This window comes from Trachinotus anak, unplaced genomic scaffold (assembly GCF_046630095.1).
Source record: "Trachinotus anak isolate AG129_WGS33_773 ecotype Australia unplaced genomic scaffold, CSIRO_AGI_Tana_v1 ptg000045l, whole genome shotgun sequence".
Lineage (NCBI taxonomy): Eukaryota > Metazoa > Chordata > Actinopteri > Carangiformes > Carangidae > Trachinotus > Trachinotus anak.
The window spans coordinates 116686-132591 of record NW_027273896.1 but is presented as its reverse complement, the minus strand read 5'-3'; the positions used below and the strand labels follow the sequence as shown (position 1 = coordinate 132591).

General features: G+C 45.2%; 2 protein-coding genes across 5 annotated transcripts; both read left to right on the top strand.

The window, feature by feature from the left end:
- Nucleotides 1-7: 7 nt before the first annotated feature.
- On the top strand, nucleotides 8-3119 carry LOC139615266 (uncharacterized). The gene is made up of 2 exons (XM_071473078.1): nucleotides 8-456; nucleotides 2145-3119. The coding sequence occupies exons 1-2, from the start codon at nucleotides 150-152 to the stop codon at nucleotides 2693-2695; spliced, it is 858 nt and encodes a 285-aa protein (XP_071329179.1). The 5' UTR covers nucleotides 8-149; the 3' UTR covers nucleotides 2696-3119.
- A 6487-nt stretch (nucleotides 3120-9606) lies between these two features.
- Nucleotides 9607-14833, top strand: LOC139615280 (oocyte zinc finger protein XlCOF20-like). 4 transcript variants are annotated; one of them, XM_071473094.1, is made up of 3 exons: nucleotides 9611-9962; nucleotides 11216-12367; nucleotides 13812-14833. In XM_071473094.1, exons 1-2 carry the CDS (start codon nucleotides 9773-9775, stop codon nucleotides 12337-12339), a joined length of 1314 nt encoding a protein of 437 aa, XP_071329195.1. In that variant the 5' UTR covers nucleotides 9611-9772; the 3' UTR covers nucleotides 12340-12367; nucleotides 13812-14833. The 4 variants fall into 4 exon arrangements, with proteins under 4 accessions (XP_071329196.1, XP_071329195.1, XP_071329194.1 ...); XM_071473095.1 differs by lacking the exon at nucleotides 13812-14833 and having other exon boundaries at nucleotides 9607-9982; nucleotides 11216-13202; XM_071473093.1 differs by lacking the exon at nucleotides 13812-14833 and having other exon boundaries at nucleotides 9614-9962; nucleotides 11216-13202.
- The last annotated feature ends 1073 nt before the right edge of the window (nucleotides 14834-15906 follow it).

Here is a 15906-nt window from a genome sequence, read left to right as displayed (position 1 = left end):
GGGGGCATCAGTAAACGATCAAGAAGGAGAAGAAGAAAAACCATAGGGTTTATGCTGCTTGTGTAACTCTGGCATGACGCTCCAGTCCAGTAGGGGGCAGCAATGCTTCTTAACGTTTGTTGCTGTATACGCAGCAGACCGTTTTCCCCATGGATGTATTATCCATGGTCTTTCCGCGCTGGTTGTCCTCAGTAAACGGGGCTAGCAGCCGTAGACTGAGGCAACACCCCATCATCACCATCACCATTCTCATCGTCGTCGTCGCTGCTCTCGGCCCGGACACGATGGCCGCCCTCGACAGGCTGAGGGAGTTCGTGGAGCAGCGGTTGTCTGCGGCGGTGGAGGAAATATTCGAGTTCTTCCAGAAGACGATCACCGACTACGAGGAGGAGCTGGACCGGTACCGGAAGGTGTTGGACACCGTGTTCCTGCCTGAGATCAGGCTGCGGAGAGAAGGTCCGTCTCCCTGCTACTGCTTCATAGAGCCCGGTCAGGGCTTTATAAACAGCTTGTTAGCAGCAGCTAACACTTAGCTTTTGCTGGATTGCTAGCTAACACTTAGCTTCTGCTATTAAATCAGGACATCAGCTAGCAATACAATGCTAACTATTAGCTTCTGCGAAGTGTTATTTTGTTCTACATCAGTGAGTGTCCTCTGGTGATGTAGTCATCCGTTCATACCTCCAGCTCACTCCACCTCCATATTTCAGGGTCACTGTGGTGGTCCGGGTCCGGGTCCGGGTCCGGGTCCAGGTCCAGACAAAAGTCGCTGGAGGTTTACAGTATATTAACTGGACTATATGGGACCTGTTCTGTGTAGACCGATATGAGAAGTGATGTAATCAGCTCTGATGTGATTCACAAACTCAAGAGTTGATTATTGATGCTTCAGTCAAATCACTTCATCCAGACAGTAAACATGTCTTCATCAAGAGAGAAGCTCTGTTTCGGGGGGGAGGGGGGTAAAACTGTAGCGTCTCATTAGGCTCCATTGTTAACACAGTTCACGGTGATAAAACTGGAGCAGTGATTCGTTTTCACTAAAACATCCATCTGTGTGTGTTGTGGTCTACTTGGTCCACACAGCCACAATAATAAAATAACTACAGCTGCACATGGGCTGAGCTGATCACAGAGCTAACCGCTGCTAGCAGCAGGGACAGACTGAGGCCAGGGGAGTCCACATGACTACATTTCAGTTTTAAATTCATCTCTTCTTCTTCTGCTTTAGTTATAAACTCATCTCTTCTTCTATGTTTTAGTTTTTTAATTCGTCTCTTCTTCTACATTTTTGTTTAAACTCATCTCTTCTTCTCTGTTTCCTCCTCTGTCCACTCTCCTCCAGAGTCTTCAGTCCCTAAAACAGAGACTGTCAGAAACGCTGCTGGACCCGTTTTAGTCTAAAACTCCAGGTGGTGTTGTAGTCTGGATGGACACAAGTGGAGACCTTTGGAAATGATGATGTAGACGCCCACGGTGGCTCCTGATACACATGCTCAGTGTAGGTGAATGGTCATGTGATGTTTCAGTAGGGATGCACCGAAAATTCGGCCGAAAGACCTAAATCACCGAAACAACACGGCCGAAACTTGTGATCACGCGGCAGACAGCGCGTCCAGCACGCGGGAAACGGGATAAGAGCCAGCATGTCTGCGGTGTGGACTTATTTCACTATCTCAGAGAAAGACCCACGAATAGCGATATGCAAAACATGCAATGCTGAAATTTCAAGAGGGGTGCATCTGCAAAGAGTTTCTTCACGTGGGGTTTAATTTATCACCTATAAATATCATTGACATAATCATTTCTTTCGGTGTTTCGGTTTTCGGTTTTCAGCCTTGGTTTCCTCATTTTTCATTTTCGGTTTCGGCCAAGAATTTTCATTTCGGTGCATCCCTAGTTTTCAGGTGTGTCAGTGTGGACAGAGATGGTTTCTGATAATGTGGATGTGGCCTCAGTCTGTAGTCTGCCTTCAGTCCGTCCCTCTGTGTGATGTGATGCCTGGATCCACTCAGAGTCAGAAACCTGATCATGGGGAGTCTCTAGACCTGGAGGGTCTGACTGTTGTCTCGCCTGGTGGAGCTGAGGGGGAGACGTTCACATGAAGTCCCTCATGTTTGTGTCTTTGTCCATTGCTCCTACAGACGTCCACTCTCTGACTGCGAAGGCGAAGGTTCCTCCTGTGCAGCAGCAAGGGATCAGGCCCAGTCTGCCCCAGGAGGATCCGCAGCCCCCACAGCCCCCGCACATCAAAGTGGAACAGGAGGAAGTCTGGACCAGTCAGAGGGAAGAGCAGCTCCAAATAGAGGGGGCTGCCGTCCTGGATGTCCCTCCTGTCTCTGTGAAGACTGAGGAGGACACAGAGGCTGGTCCTCCAGATCAGATGGAGACCTCAGCTGATGTGGAGGACTGTGAGGGGTCAGGAGGTAACAGCACTTCAGACTGGTCTCCACCACAGAGGAAGAATAGGGAGGAGCTGAGCAGACTGAACAGAGGGAACCTGTGTAAGACTCAGTCTGGACCGGTGACACATGAGAGAGGTCACCTGAGACAGACACCTTACTGCAGACCACTGCAGCAGAGCAGAGACGGGACGTCTCCACCCTTCAGCTGCTCACACTGTGGTCAGTGGTTCAGTCACTCTGATGCTTTACAGCAGCACCTGATGAGCCACAGGACAGAAACCCCTGAGTGACAGAAGAGTCACTCACAGGTAAAACACCTGAGTGTGCAGGTCACAGCAGCAGGAAGTGACAGAGGTGCAGTGTCACAGTTCTCCTGCTCATGTCCACGTCCTGAACAGCTGGTCTTCATGAGTCCTGGTGAGCCGTCCTCAGACAACCTGACTGTTTGTCTTGTGTCCAGGAATGATGTTAGTTTAGTTTTAATTCCAGAAGTTACAGTCTCGCTGGAACAAATCTTTTTTCTGTCTGCTAGTGTTTTTAAAACTTTTAGTTTTTTGTCCCATTAAAGCTACATATTTTATCTTCTCCAGTGTTTTTATTTGAAGCGTTGATATCCATCAGAAGATATATCAGAAGAGAGACTCTGAGCCTCTCTTCTGATTGGCTGACTGTTTTCTGAATGATCCAATAAAAATAAAGCAGATTTAAACTTAACACCCAGAGAAACCAAATCAGTTTCTGAATACAGGCTGTGTGCATTTCAATTCAATTCAATTCAATTTTATTTGTATAGCGCCAAATCATAATATACATTATCTCAAGGCTCTTTACAGGGTAAGGTCAAGACCTTACTTTGTTACAGAGAAAAAACCCAACAGTTCCCACAACGAGCAAGCGCTTGGCGACAGGGGGGAGGAAAAACTCCCTTTTAACAGGAAGAAACCTCCAACAGAACCGGGCTCAGGGTGGGGGTCCGTCTGCCTCGACCGGTTGGGTTTAGGGGAAGATAGAAAGAGGGGGAGGGGGAGGAGAGGGGAGAGAAGAGAGAGAGACCAGGAACAGCTGTGTCGGTAATGGCGTTATTAATAATAAAGACAGGTAATAGTAATAGTAAAGATGAGTAGTGGTGGATCTGGATCCTGCTGCTCCCGAGGCAGAGAGACCTGCAGAATGAGGACAGAGAGAGGGAGAGAGAGGAGAAGCACAAAACTACGGGAGAGAAAAAAAAAACAACAAAGTTAATGGCATGAAGTTATCGAGAGAGAGCGGGGGAGAGAGACAGAAATAGGGAGAGAGCGCCCAGTGAATCATGGGAATCCCCCAGCAGTTTAGCTCTATAGCAGCATAGCTAAGGGATGGGTCAGGACATACCCGAGCCAGCCCTAACTATAAGCTTTACTAAACAGGACAGTTTTAAGCCTGATCTTAAAGGTAGAGAGGGGGTCTGCCTCCCGAACCCACACTGGGAGCTGGTTCCACAGGAGAGGAGCCTGATAGCTGAAGGCTCTGCCCCCCATTCTACTCTTACTAACTCTGGGAACCACAAGTTGACCTGCATTTAGAGAGCGAAGTGTCCTATTGGGAAAATAGGGAACTATAAGCTCTCCAAGGTACGATGGTGCCTGACCATTAATGGCTTTGTAGGTGAGGAGGAGGATTTTAAATTCGATTCTGGATTTTACAGGGAGCCAATGCAGAGAGGCTAACACAGGAGAGACGTGATCTCGTTTCCTCGTTCCTGTCAGTACTCGTGCTGCCGCATTCTGGATCAATTGGAGGCTTTTTACTGAATTTTTGGGACATCCTGACAATAAAGAGTTACAGTAGTCCAGTCTTGAGGTAACAAATGCATGAACTAGTTTTTCAGCATCCTTTAGACACAGAATGGGTCTGATTTTAGCAATATTGCGCAGGTGGAAGAAGGCTGTCCTAGAGACTTGCTTTATATGTGAAGTAAAGGACAAGTCCTGGTCAAAAATGACACCAAGGTTTCTGACTGTAGCACTGGAGGCCAAGGTGATGTCATCCAGAGTCAGTATATTATCACATAGTGTATCTCTGAGGTGTTTTGGGCCAATTACAATAACTTCAGTTTTGTCTGAATTTAAGAGTAAGAAATTACTGGTCATCCAGATTTTTATGTCCTTAAGACACACCTGAAGCTTGGCTACCTGGTTAGTCTCACCTGGCTTCATGGATAAGTACAGCTGGGTGTCATCTGCGTAACAATGGAAATTTATCTGGTGCCTCCTAATAATGTTTCCCAGAGGAAGCATATATAGACTGAAGAGCATTGGTCCTAGCACAGAACCTTGTGGAACTCCATGACTGACTTCTGTGATGATAGAGGAGTCATTGTTAACATGAACAAACTGGAGTCTATCTGACAGATATGACTTAAACCAGCTTAGTGCGGTTCCTTTGATGCCGACCATATGTTCTAGTCTCTGTAATAAAATCTTATGATCGATGGTGTCAAATGCGGCACTAAGATCTAGTAGGACAAGTATAGAGACAAGTCCATTGTCTGAGGCTATGAGGAGATCATTGGTAACCTTAACCAGAGCTGTTTCTGTGCTATGATGGACTCTAAAACCTGACTGAAAGTCTTCAAACAAACCATTCCTGTGCAAGTAATCACATAACTGGCTTGCAACGACCCTCTCAAGGATTTTGGAGATAAAGGGGAGGTTGGATATAGGTCTATAATTGGCTAAAACGTCAGGATCAAGAGTAGGCTTTTTAAGTAGAGGTTTAATTACTGCAACTTTAAAAGCCTGCGGTACATAACCAGTTGATAAAGATAAGTTAATCAGACTTAATATAGAGGTGTCAAGTAAAGGAAAAACCTCTTTGAACAACCTTGTTGGAATGGGGTCAAGAAGACAGGATGATGGTTTAGATAAAGAAACTGTTGAAGTGAGCTCAGAGAGATGTACAGGAGAGAAACAGTCAAAATATAAACCAGTTACAGTGGACTCTGAGGCTGCTGAACTGGACAGTACATCTGAGCCAGCTGTGGGGAGGAGATGGTGAATTTTTTCTCTAACAGAGACAATTTTATTTGTAAAGAAGCTCATAAAGTCATTACAACTGAGGGCTAAAGGTATAGATGGGTCAACAGAGCTGTGGCTGTCTGTCAGCCTGGCTACAGTGCTGAACAGAAACCTGGGATTGTTCTTGTTTTCTTCTATCAATGATGAATAATAGGATGTTCTGGCTTTATGGAGGCTTTTTTTATACGCCAACAGGCTGTCTCTCCAAGCCTTTAAAGATTCATCCAGGTTAGTAGAACGCCACCTTCTTTCTAGCTTCCTTGAATTTTGCTTTAAAGCTCGTGTTTCTGAGTTGTACCATGGAGCTAGCCTTCTCTGACTCACTACCTTCTTCCTCAGAGGGGCCACAGTATCTAGAGTTGCACGCAGTGAGGCTACAGTACTGTCAACAAGATCATCAACCTGTGTGGCTGTGAAGTTAAGAGAGCTGTTCCCTACTGCATTGATACATGGCAGTGGGCTAAGTACTGATGGGATCCTTTCTTTAAATTTGCTAACGGTATTGTCAGAGAGACACCTGCTGTAATAGATTTTTTCCCCAGATGCTGTGTAGTCCATGACTGAAAACTCAAATGTTAACAGAGAATGGTCAGATAAAAGAGGGTTTCTGGGAGATACTGTTAGATATTCAATGTCAGTCCCATAAGTCCAGATGAACCAGATCAAGGGTATGGTTAAAAGAGTGAGTGGGTTCATTAACATGCTGAGAGAAGCCAATTGAGTCTAATAATGAATTAAATGCAATACTCAGGCTGTCACTTTCAACATCTACATGAATGTTAAAATCACCCACCATGATAACTTTATCTGTGCTGAGAGCTAACTCAGATAAAAAGTCTGAGAACTCAGATAAGAACTCAGAGTCAGGAGCAGGAGGACGATATACAGTAACTAGTAGGACTGGTTTTTGTGTCTTCCAGTTTGGGTGAGACAGACTAAGAATAAGGCTTTCAAATGAATTATGATTAACCTTATGCTTGGGATTCAGTAATAAATTGGAGTGATAGATGGCTGCCACCCCTCCTCCTCGGCCTGTGCTTCGAGGGATATGAACATTAACATGAGTGGGGGGTGTTGATTCATTTAAACTAACATATTCATCCTGCTGCAGCCAGGTTTCAGTCAGACAGAGCAGATCAATGTGATGATCAGTTATCAGATCATTGACTAGTAGAGATTTAGATGAGAGTGATCTGATATTCAAGAATCCACATTTAATTTTCCTGTTATTTGGTTCTGGACTAACAGTTGTGCTAATTTTTATTAGGTTTTCATGTCTAACTCCTCCTCTGTTCACTTTTGATTTATTATATTTAAATGTAGGTGGTCGGGGGACAGACACAGTTTTTAGGGGGTGAATGGCAGCGACTGCTCTAAGAGAGAGAAGAGTGTAAGACTGCGACTCTGCCTCCTGGTCTCAGCTCTGGTTTGTCATGGCTTTGGCTTCTAATAAACTCAGTGAAGTTTCTAGATAAGAGCGCAGCTCCATCCAGCGTGGGATGTTTGCCGTCTCGTCTAATCAGACCAGGTCTTCCCCAGAAAGTCTGCCAGTTATCAACAAAGCCCACATCGTTAGCGGAACACCAGCTGATAACCAGCGGTTGAACGATGACAAGCGGCTGTACATGTCATCGCTGGTCAGGTTGGGGAGGGGCCCAGAGAAAACTACGGAGTCCGACATTGTTTTAGCATAAGTACACACCGACTCCACATTAATCTTAGTGATCTACGATTGGTGTGATCAGGTGTCATTAGTGCCGACGTGTATTACAATCGTACTGTATTTACGTTTATCCTTCGCCAGCAGCTTCAGGTTTGACTCAATGTCGCTGCTCTGGCCCCAGGAAACATGTGACTGTGGCCGCCGGTGTCGCTAACTTCACGTTTCTCAGTATAGAGTCACCAATGACCAGAGTTTGTTTCCCAGCGGGGGTGTCGCTGAGGGAGGAGAACCTGTTAGAAACGTGAACAGGTCGGTGGTGAGCCGTGAGCTTTTGTTTAGGACTCAGCTCTTCTTGTTCCGAACAGTCACCAGCCGCCCTGACCTCCCGGCTGCTCGGGAGCTGCTGGGGGGAGAGAAGGAGCTACAGGAGACGCTACACTGGGCCGGTCCGCACCAGCTGCTGGGGGCTGGCTAACTGGAGAAGCTAAAGATGTGGTTTCATGGTGCTGAGCCGGGATCCAGATCTCTGAGCCTCGCCTCCATAACTGCGAACAAACTGCATTTATTACATGTACCATTATCGCTGAAGGAGGCAGAGGAGGAACTAAACATGAAGCAGGCTGAGCAAGAGAGAGCAGGAGAGTGAGAGACAGAAGCCATCACAACTGCTAAGCTAAAGTAGCTAACAGAGCTAGCGTGTAAACAGCTGTGTTTCAATGAGAATCTCACGAAGAGAAGGAGAGAGCTAGGAGTGATCGAACAGGAGTTCGACAGTACAACAGATAATTAGTGGTTATATACAAAAATGCAACTAGGATCAGCTGAATTCAGGGGGAGCAGCAACAAACACAACACCACCAACAACCGGAAGTGACACAATACGCTTACCGCAGCAATGAGATCCACTCCACACTTCTCTGCGGACTGAGGCTTTGATACTTTCACAGTATTAAGATATTGATGTGATTATAATCACAAACACATGAACCTTTAAGTGAAGCAAAACCTGACACTAACCTACATTTAGTTCAAGTTGTTTATCAGTTGTTTGGTTGTCGAGCAGCAACATCTGTTGGTTCCAGGTGTCAGATGTGAGGATTGTGTGTTTCTGTGGTCTATCATTGTCAGTGAATTGTATTTGGACAGTCAGATGTGTCAGGAAGTAAAGACACATCTTAGAGTAATGTAGGCAGATGACAGGAGCAGGGTGGAGTCAGTTGGAGGTGGAGGAGCAGTGGCTTCATTGAACTACAAGTGTTTTTATGACAAGTCTGCAGTGAGAGGACAGTGCTGCAGAAGAGAGAAGACTGACTGGTCCTGGTCCTGGACCTGGTCCCGATCCTGGTCCTGAGCAGAGATGTTTGAAACGCCACAGATCAGTATTGAACCAATGAAAATGAAGCACATCCATGTTGGGGTTGTTTTTCTGTTCTTACTGACAACACAAATTGATGATTATTATTGAAAAATAATTTGTTATATAAAATAATAATGCAGATTAAAAAATATTTTTATGTCAAATGAACACACTTCACTTTGTTTTATTTCAGATGTTGGTGCGGAGATAATAAAGTAATGTAACAGTCATGTGTTGCCTGTTCATGTGCAGCTCAGTGACCATCACACATTGTGTCTGTTCTGAATCTGAAAGCAGCTCAGTAAGTTTTCCTCCTGATGTCTGGTGGACAGTGAAGTCTGTTCTCAACAATTAAAAAGATGTATAAAATCAACGGCAAGTTTGACAGAAGCAGTTACACAAAATAACCAGCAGGTGTGGCAGTGTGTGAACCTCCTCATCAACAGGTTTGCTCACTCAACTGAATGAATAACTGTGAATGTAACTTAGGATGACGAGGTCCAGAAACATTAATTAAATGAAAACAGTTTTCTCTAAGTGAGGTCTGACAGTGAAACTGTGTCTACACATTATAAATATATAATGTACCAACATGTCCTGCTCGCTTGTCAGGAAGGGGGCTGAGTAAGACTTTGGCCATTTTCCAAGAGGTCACTTGACCTCTGACCTGCTTATGAGCTTGTAGTTTCAGGTCCAGAGATTCAGAAGCGTCACATCAACCTCCGGCTGTGTAGGACAGTACTCTGTGTTCCTGGTCAACACTGATTGATCCGTTATAGCTATTTAGAAACAATATTTACCCAGAACATAAGTCACAGACACCACAAGACGAAGTCACATACAGTGTTTAGGAGCCGTGAGGGTTGGGGTTTTACAGTAGTCAGTGATGTTCTGTACATTAGGCAGCAGTGAGATTTATTCGATTAGTTTAACATTAGCCGATTTACTTTGGTCATTTTTACACTTTATATAACTGTATTATTTTACACTGATCTTCATCTCTGAGGAAGATGAGTGGAGCTTTATGGTTTATCAGAATTCACCGATTGGGGTATGAAGTTATTGCACATGGCGAGTGAGTTGTCTTTGGTGTGTGTGGAAAAAAACTAAACAAAAAAACATGGTCCTGAGACCCTGGTCCTCTGGTCCTGACACCAGCCTCTCCTAGTCGCTAGGTGGCGCTGGCGCGAAAAAGTAGGGTCGTAGAAATGCGGCTTGAAACTGCAGCCTCCGCTGGCTTCCGTCACGGTAGTGGATTCGTCGTCCCGGTGGAGACCAGCTGCCCCTCATCATGTCCACCATCCAGGTACTGCGAGCCTTCGTCAGCCAGAGACTGACGGTGGCCGTGGAGGAGATCATCGGCCTGTTCGAGAGAACCATCACCGAATACCAGGAGGAGATCGACCGCCAGCGCAGGCTCCTGGGAGCCGAGGGACGGCAGCATCAGCCCGGCTCCAGGGTGGCCTTAGACCGCCACACAGGTCTGTGTCCCCTTCATCAGGTCTGTAGACCAGATCCTGGTCTGTGTTGTTCTTCGTCTCCAGCCTCTCTGAGGGTTTAGCTTCACGGCTATCGTTAGCTTAAGCAGCCACAGACCGAGAGCAGTTCAGAATAATAAACCAACCTGTTAATCTATCAGCTGTTTGTGGTCTCAGTGCTCAGATCGTCTCCCCACACCTTCATTTAGGTCACTGAGAGTAAAGCAAAACTTTTAAAACCACATTTTGGTGAAGAGTGAACATTTAATCAAACTTAAGCAAACTGAGGTTTGTCAAGTCCAACTTTAGAAAACCTGCTTCTGACGATAAAAGTCAGTCAAAAAGTGAGAGACAGGTCCGGTCAGGTCCGCAGTGAGACAGGAGGCTGCTGCTTTTATTCTGAAGTGTTATAGTGTGTGTCAGACTGCTCTACAGGAGGTGTTTAAAATGTCCGCAGAGACCGTCCTCTCCATCACAGCTGCTGGTTTAATGACAGCAGGTGTCACCGTCCTCTGTCAGTTAGCTCCTGAGTGCTGTAGCAGCGTTAGCAGCGTTAGCATGTTGAACACACCAAACATACCTGTGTTAGCTAAAGGTTAGCCTTGTTAGCTGACTGAGTTACTGAGTGTCAGGGAGGCCGGCGCAGCAGCGTCCTGTTGTTGAGAGACGCTAACAGACGATGTTACATCACTGACGTTGGCTTTAGCTTCACATGACTTTAAAAACACTGAGATGTTATTGATAGTGTTAACATCAGACCCACAGACGTGTATTAGTCTGGTCAGTGCGTCTCAGTCCTCAGATTGTCCTGTAGCTGAGTGTTTATTAAACCAACACTAGGTCTGGGTTTGACTGTTTACTATAACAACAGCTTAGTCTGCTTTGTCTGGTAGCTAGGCAACCACAGTGGCTGGTAGCCAGGCAACAAGAGCAGTACAGGCAGGAGCAGGAGCAGAATATGTCCAGCTCAGGTGTTGTCTCTGGTCCACCTGTGACAAGACTCAGAGGTGTTAGTTAGGTATAAACAGGTGAGTGTGATCTCCAAACACAAACCGACTTCTTCAGTTGACTGTTTCTCACTCTGTCGAACAGCGCGATGTTTCATAAATAAAAGTTAGTTCAGTCAAACCTCTCGTAAACAGAGACATTTACTCTGTCTCTGTTTATGACACAGTTGAACCTGATCACTCTGCTGACTCCAGCTGTCCTGAGGACGTCCTCCTCAACTCCTGTGTACCTGTGTGTCTGTACCTCAGGTGTGTCTCAGGATGTCCAGCCACCGACTGTCGATGCAGAGATGCCCCCTGAGCGGCAGGAGCTGAGCCCCCATCTGGACCAGGAGGCCCCCCAGCACCCACACATTAAAGAGGAACTGGGGGACATGTGGACTGGTCAAGGGGGGGGGCTGGAGGGGACTGATGTCCCAGACTTCCTGTTCCCTCCTGTCTCTGTAAAGAGTGAGGATGATGAAGAGGATCCTCAGTTCTCACAGCTTCATCAGAGCCAAGCTGAGGGGAGCACAGCTGGTCCGGCCACCAGTCCAGCTCAGCAGACCCAAGAACACTGTGGAGGACCAGAACCAACCTTTGACCTGGATGTAGCCGGTTTTTTAAAAGCAACCAGCAACGGCCAGTTTCTCCTTTCTCAGTGTTTTAAACCTGAGCCTGAAGTCCTGGATGAGGACTGGAACCAGATGATCCAGTCTCATCCATTGTCAGACAGTGAGGCTGGGTCTCATAAGCGATCTGCTCCTCAGAAAAAACTGTATAAATGTCCAGCATGCAGCAAAACTTTCAAGCACAACACGGCTCTGCAGAGACACATAACCTGTCACACCGGGGAGAGGCCGTTCAACTGCTCCGAGTGTGGGAAGTCCTTCCGGCAGAAGGGAAGTCTGCACATCCACATGAGGAAACACACTGGAGAGAAGCCCTTCAGCTGTTCGGTCTGCGGTAAAAACTTCACCCAGAGTGGAACCTTAGCTGCTCACACGAGGATCCACACCGGGGAGAAGCCGTTCAGCTGCTCCGTGTGTAAGAAGAGGTACAAAGAAAGAGGGACGCTGGTCCGACACATGAGGGTCCACACCGGAGAGAAGCCGTTCAGTTGTTCTCTGTGTGGGAAGAGGTTCAGTGAGAAGGGGAATCTTAACAAACACAAGAGGATCCACACCGGAGAGAAGCCGTTCAGCTGCAGTGTCTGTGACAGGAAGTTCAGTTTGCTGTCACACCTCAAGAACCACAAGTGTCCTGGACAGAAGAGCAGTGAAGATGCAGAGCTGCAGCGTCCAAAGGTCATGGTTCAGGTCACCTGTCCTGAGTCTGTCAGGAGGGACCGTCCTCTGCTCTCACACAGAACAAATCAATCATCTCCAGTCTGATTCTGAACTGATCAACTTCATGTCAAAGGTAATAAACTGCCTTAACTGACCTGACAAGATCCCTGACAGCTCAGGGTTCTCAAGTGAGTCCAGGTCTAATGTGAAATGGCACCACAATGGAACATGGTGTCAGAACCCAGGGAACCAGGGACTGAGTTCTCATGTAGATGGGACGGACAAAAACAGACAAAACTTGGTCAATGAAACACATCCTCCAGCTTGATGATGAAAAACCCTCTGATCATCACCATGATAACAGAGTGGAGGGAAACAGAACTTCATCCTACAGCAACATAATGAGCTACAACATTAGAAGACCAGAACCAGCACAGTTTCCAGACCTGAACTCCATGGAGCCGACATATTAGGTTAGGGTCAGACGTTTAGATCTTTAATCTCCAGTTGTTGTTTTAATTTCACTGGATGATGTAAAGTTCAGTAACAACCTGAGAACCAGATCTGCTCTTACATCCAACAGACTCCATGCACTGACTGCACCTGAACATGAGCTGAAGTATATCCTCTTCTGTCCATCAATGACTGACCTCTGACTTCTGACCTCTGACCTTGACCCAGAGTGCATCCTGCCAGACACAGGTAGAGGACTGATGCTGCTGCTGACGTGCTGCCTCCTGTGTAGACGTGGTGTGAGCTAACCAGCTGCTGTAGCTTCATATTTACTGTCCAGATGTGGTGTGGTATCAGTCTTCTGAATAAACTCATCTCCTGCTCCTTGAATGTTGTTGGCATCTACACTTTGATCAGGTTAAACATGGAAGTTGTTGACAGGTCGCTTGCTTCTTTGTGAATTGTGGAGTTTTTCTCTTTTTGTCATAAAATAAACTTTAATGTTTTATCAACCACATTGGTTTTGTTCACATGTTCACTGAAAAATCCAGTACCACTTAACAGTAAGACTTTACCATTCATAAATCCTTGATAAGGAGTTTATTAATCAACTTGTTAACACTCTGTGAATCATTTATAAGGTGTTATTACATATGAGATAAAAAGGGCAACAGTGACCTGTTACTTGCCAAATAGTGAGCCCACTTTCATCTGTACTGTGAAGCCTCATATCTCATTAGTTAATGAGTTTTCTTTGTTTTCTCCCTCAACCAGCATTTGTACCCGTATGCTTCATCAGATCTTTAAGTTACTAGCAATTAACCACCGTTAACATCTAAGTGGTCACAGGTTAATTTGACAAATCAAATTATCAGATCAAATGACCAGATTCAGACTCTAAGGCTCTGGCAGTATTTTTTTACCTCGACATGTTATCACCAGCTGTCCTCATTATAATCTCAGTCGTTAATAGGACATATGCTTTTTGTCATGTACAGTGGCAATTAAAATAAAGAATATTTTTTTCCGATTGCTGTTTTCTTCAGGACAGCAGTCCAGGTGTAACACAGCTGGTAACCTCTTAGTTGGTCAAATGCTCACTCATCCTTTGTCCCACTTTTCAGATATCTGTGACCTGTTGTTCAGTGAGTTAACCCCAGTATTGTAAAGAAGCCAGAATCAGGACCTTGCCTGTTCCTCCGTCCTCCAGCCCAAGACCTGGAGAGTGACCGAGATCCGCCGTCATCCAGGAAGTTCCAAAATCTTAATGTATCTCAGAGGAGACAAGGAGGGAGGAGAGAGGAAACTCTCAGAGGAACTCAGAGCACAGATTCACTGGTCCGTCCTTAACTGAAGATCAGAACAAAGAGCAGGCTGAGGTGGAAACAGCTTTACTATGATATAATTACTGGGCTTACAATAAAACACCTGTAGAAACAGGAATTGTAGGATTGTGATGTAATTCATGTTTAGTAGTAGGCAGGATCTCTGCTAAGGCCAAACAATCCTATACGTCTCTCTCACCCAGATAGTAGAACAATAATAACATATCGTGCAAACGAGTAAACATGGAACGCAACGTAGCATATTTTAGTCTTAACTGCGTGTATTTGTTTGATGAGGGGCCTTTCCTTGGGCATGGACAGTACAGACAGCCACATACCCCAAGGGCCAGACTCCATGCTGGGTCACCACAAGTATCCAGGTCTGAGTCATCCCAGGATGACAGGCAAACCAAGAGATGTGCACCCATTGAAGGACTTGAGAGCACACAGAGAAACGGTGGCAGTACAACCCTGTTTCCAAAAAAGTTGGGACGCTGTCTAAATTGTAAATTAAAAACAGAATGTGAGGATTTGCAAATCATGTAAACTCATTTAATTAAAAATAGAGCAAAGACAAAATATCAGTGTTGAAATGCTAAAAATTGTATTGTTTTATGAAAAATATCTGCTCAATTTGAATTTGATGCAGCAACACGTTTCTAAAAAGTTGGGACGGGTATGTTTACCACTGTGTACATCACCTCTTCTTTTAACAACACTGTAAATGTTTTGGCACTGAGGAGGTCAGTTGCTGGAGTTTTGAAAGTGAAATGTCTCATTTTTGCCTGCTTGCCTTGCCTGATTTCAACTGCTCAACAGTCTGGGGTCTCCTTTGTCGTATTTTTCCTTTCATGATGCTACAAATATTTTCCGTGGGTGACAGGTCTGGACTGCAGACAGGCCAGTTTAGTGTTCGGACTCTTGAACTACAGAGCTCAGAATGTGGTTTGGCATTGTCTTGCTGAAATATGCAAGGCCTTCTTTGAAAAAGACATTGTCTGGATGGCAGCATATGTTGCTCCAAAACCTGTATATACCGTTCAGCATTAATGGAGCCTTCCCAGATGTGCAAGCTACCCAAACCATTGGCACTAATGCCCCCCCACACCATCACGGATGCTGGCTTTTGAACTGTGCGGTGATAACAAGCTGGATGGTCCCTCTCCTCTGTAGCCCAGAGGGATCATGTTTAGATATGTAAGTATAGATATGTATGAATGTATATATATATTTTAGCATTGCACAACTTTTCCAGTCTTTTGTTGTGTTTGTGTTGCTGTATCAAATTCAAATTGAGCAAATATTTTTCATAAAACAATAACATTTCAGCATTTCAACATTTGATATGTTTTCAAATATGTTTACACAGCGCTTCACTTTTTCCACATTTTGTTATGTTACAGCCTTATTCCAAAATGGATTAAATTCATTTTTTACCTCAAAATTCTACACACAATACCCCATAATGACAAAGTGAAAAAAGTTTGCTTGAAATGTTTGCAAATATATTAAAAATTAAAAACCAAAAAAATCACATGTACATAAGTATTCACAGCCTTTGCCATAACACTCAAAATTGAGCTCAGGTGCTTCCTGTTTCCACTGATCATCCTTCAGATATTTCTACAACTTGACTGGAGTCCACCTGTGGTAAATTCAGTTGACTGGACATGATTTGGAAAGGCACACACCTGTCTATATAAGGTCCCATAGTTGACAGTGCATGTCAGAGCACAAACCAAGCCATGAAGTCCAAGGAATTGTCTGTAGACCTCCGAGACAGGATTGTATGGAGGCACAGATCTGGGGAAGGGTACATAAACATTTCTGCAGCATTGAAGGTCCCAATGAGCACAGTGGCCTCCATCATCTGTAAATGGAAGAAGTTTGGAAC

Excerpts from the sequence above, each read along its gene's own strand:
- LOC139615266 (XM_071473078.1), top strand. The coding sequence starts at position 150 with ATGGATGTATTATCCATGGTCTTTCCGCGCTGGTTGTCCTCAGTAAAC. Across the intron at positions 457-2,144 it reads GATCAGGCTGCGGAGAGAAG|ACGTCCACTCTCTGACTGCG; the intron begins GTCCGTCTCCCT and ends TTGCTCCTACAG.
- LOC139615280 (XM_071473094.1), top strand. The coding sequence starts at position 9,773 with ATGTCCACCATCCAGGTACTGCGAGCCTTCGTCAGCCAGAGACTGACG. Across the intron at positions 9,963-11,215 it reads GGCCTTAGACCGCCACACAG|GTGTGTCTCAGGATGTCCAG; the intron begins GTCTGTGTCCCC and ends TCTGTACCTCAG.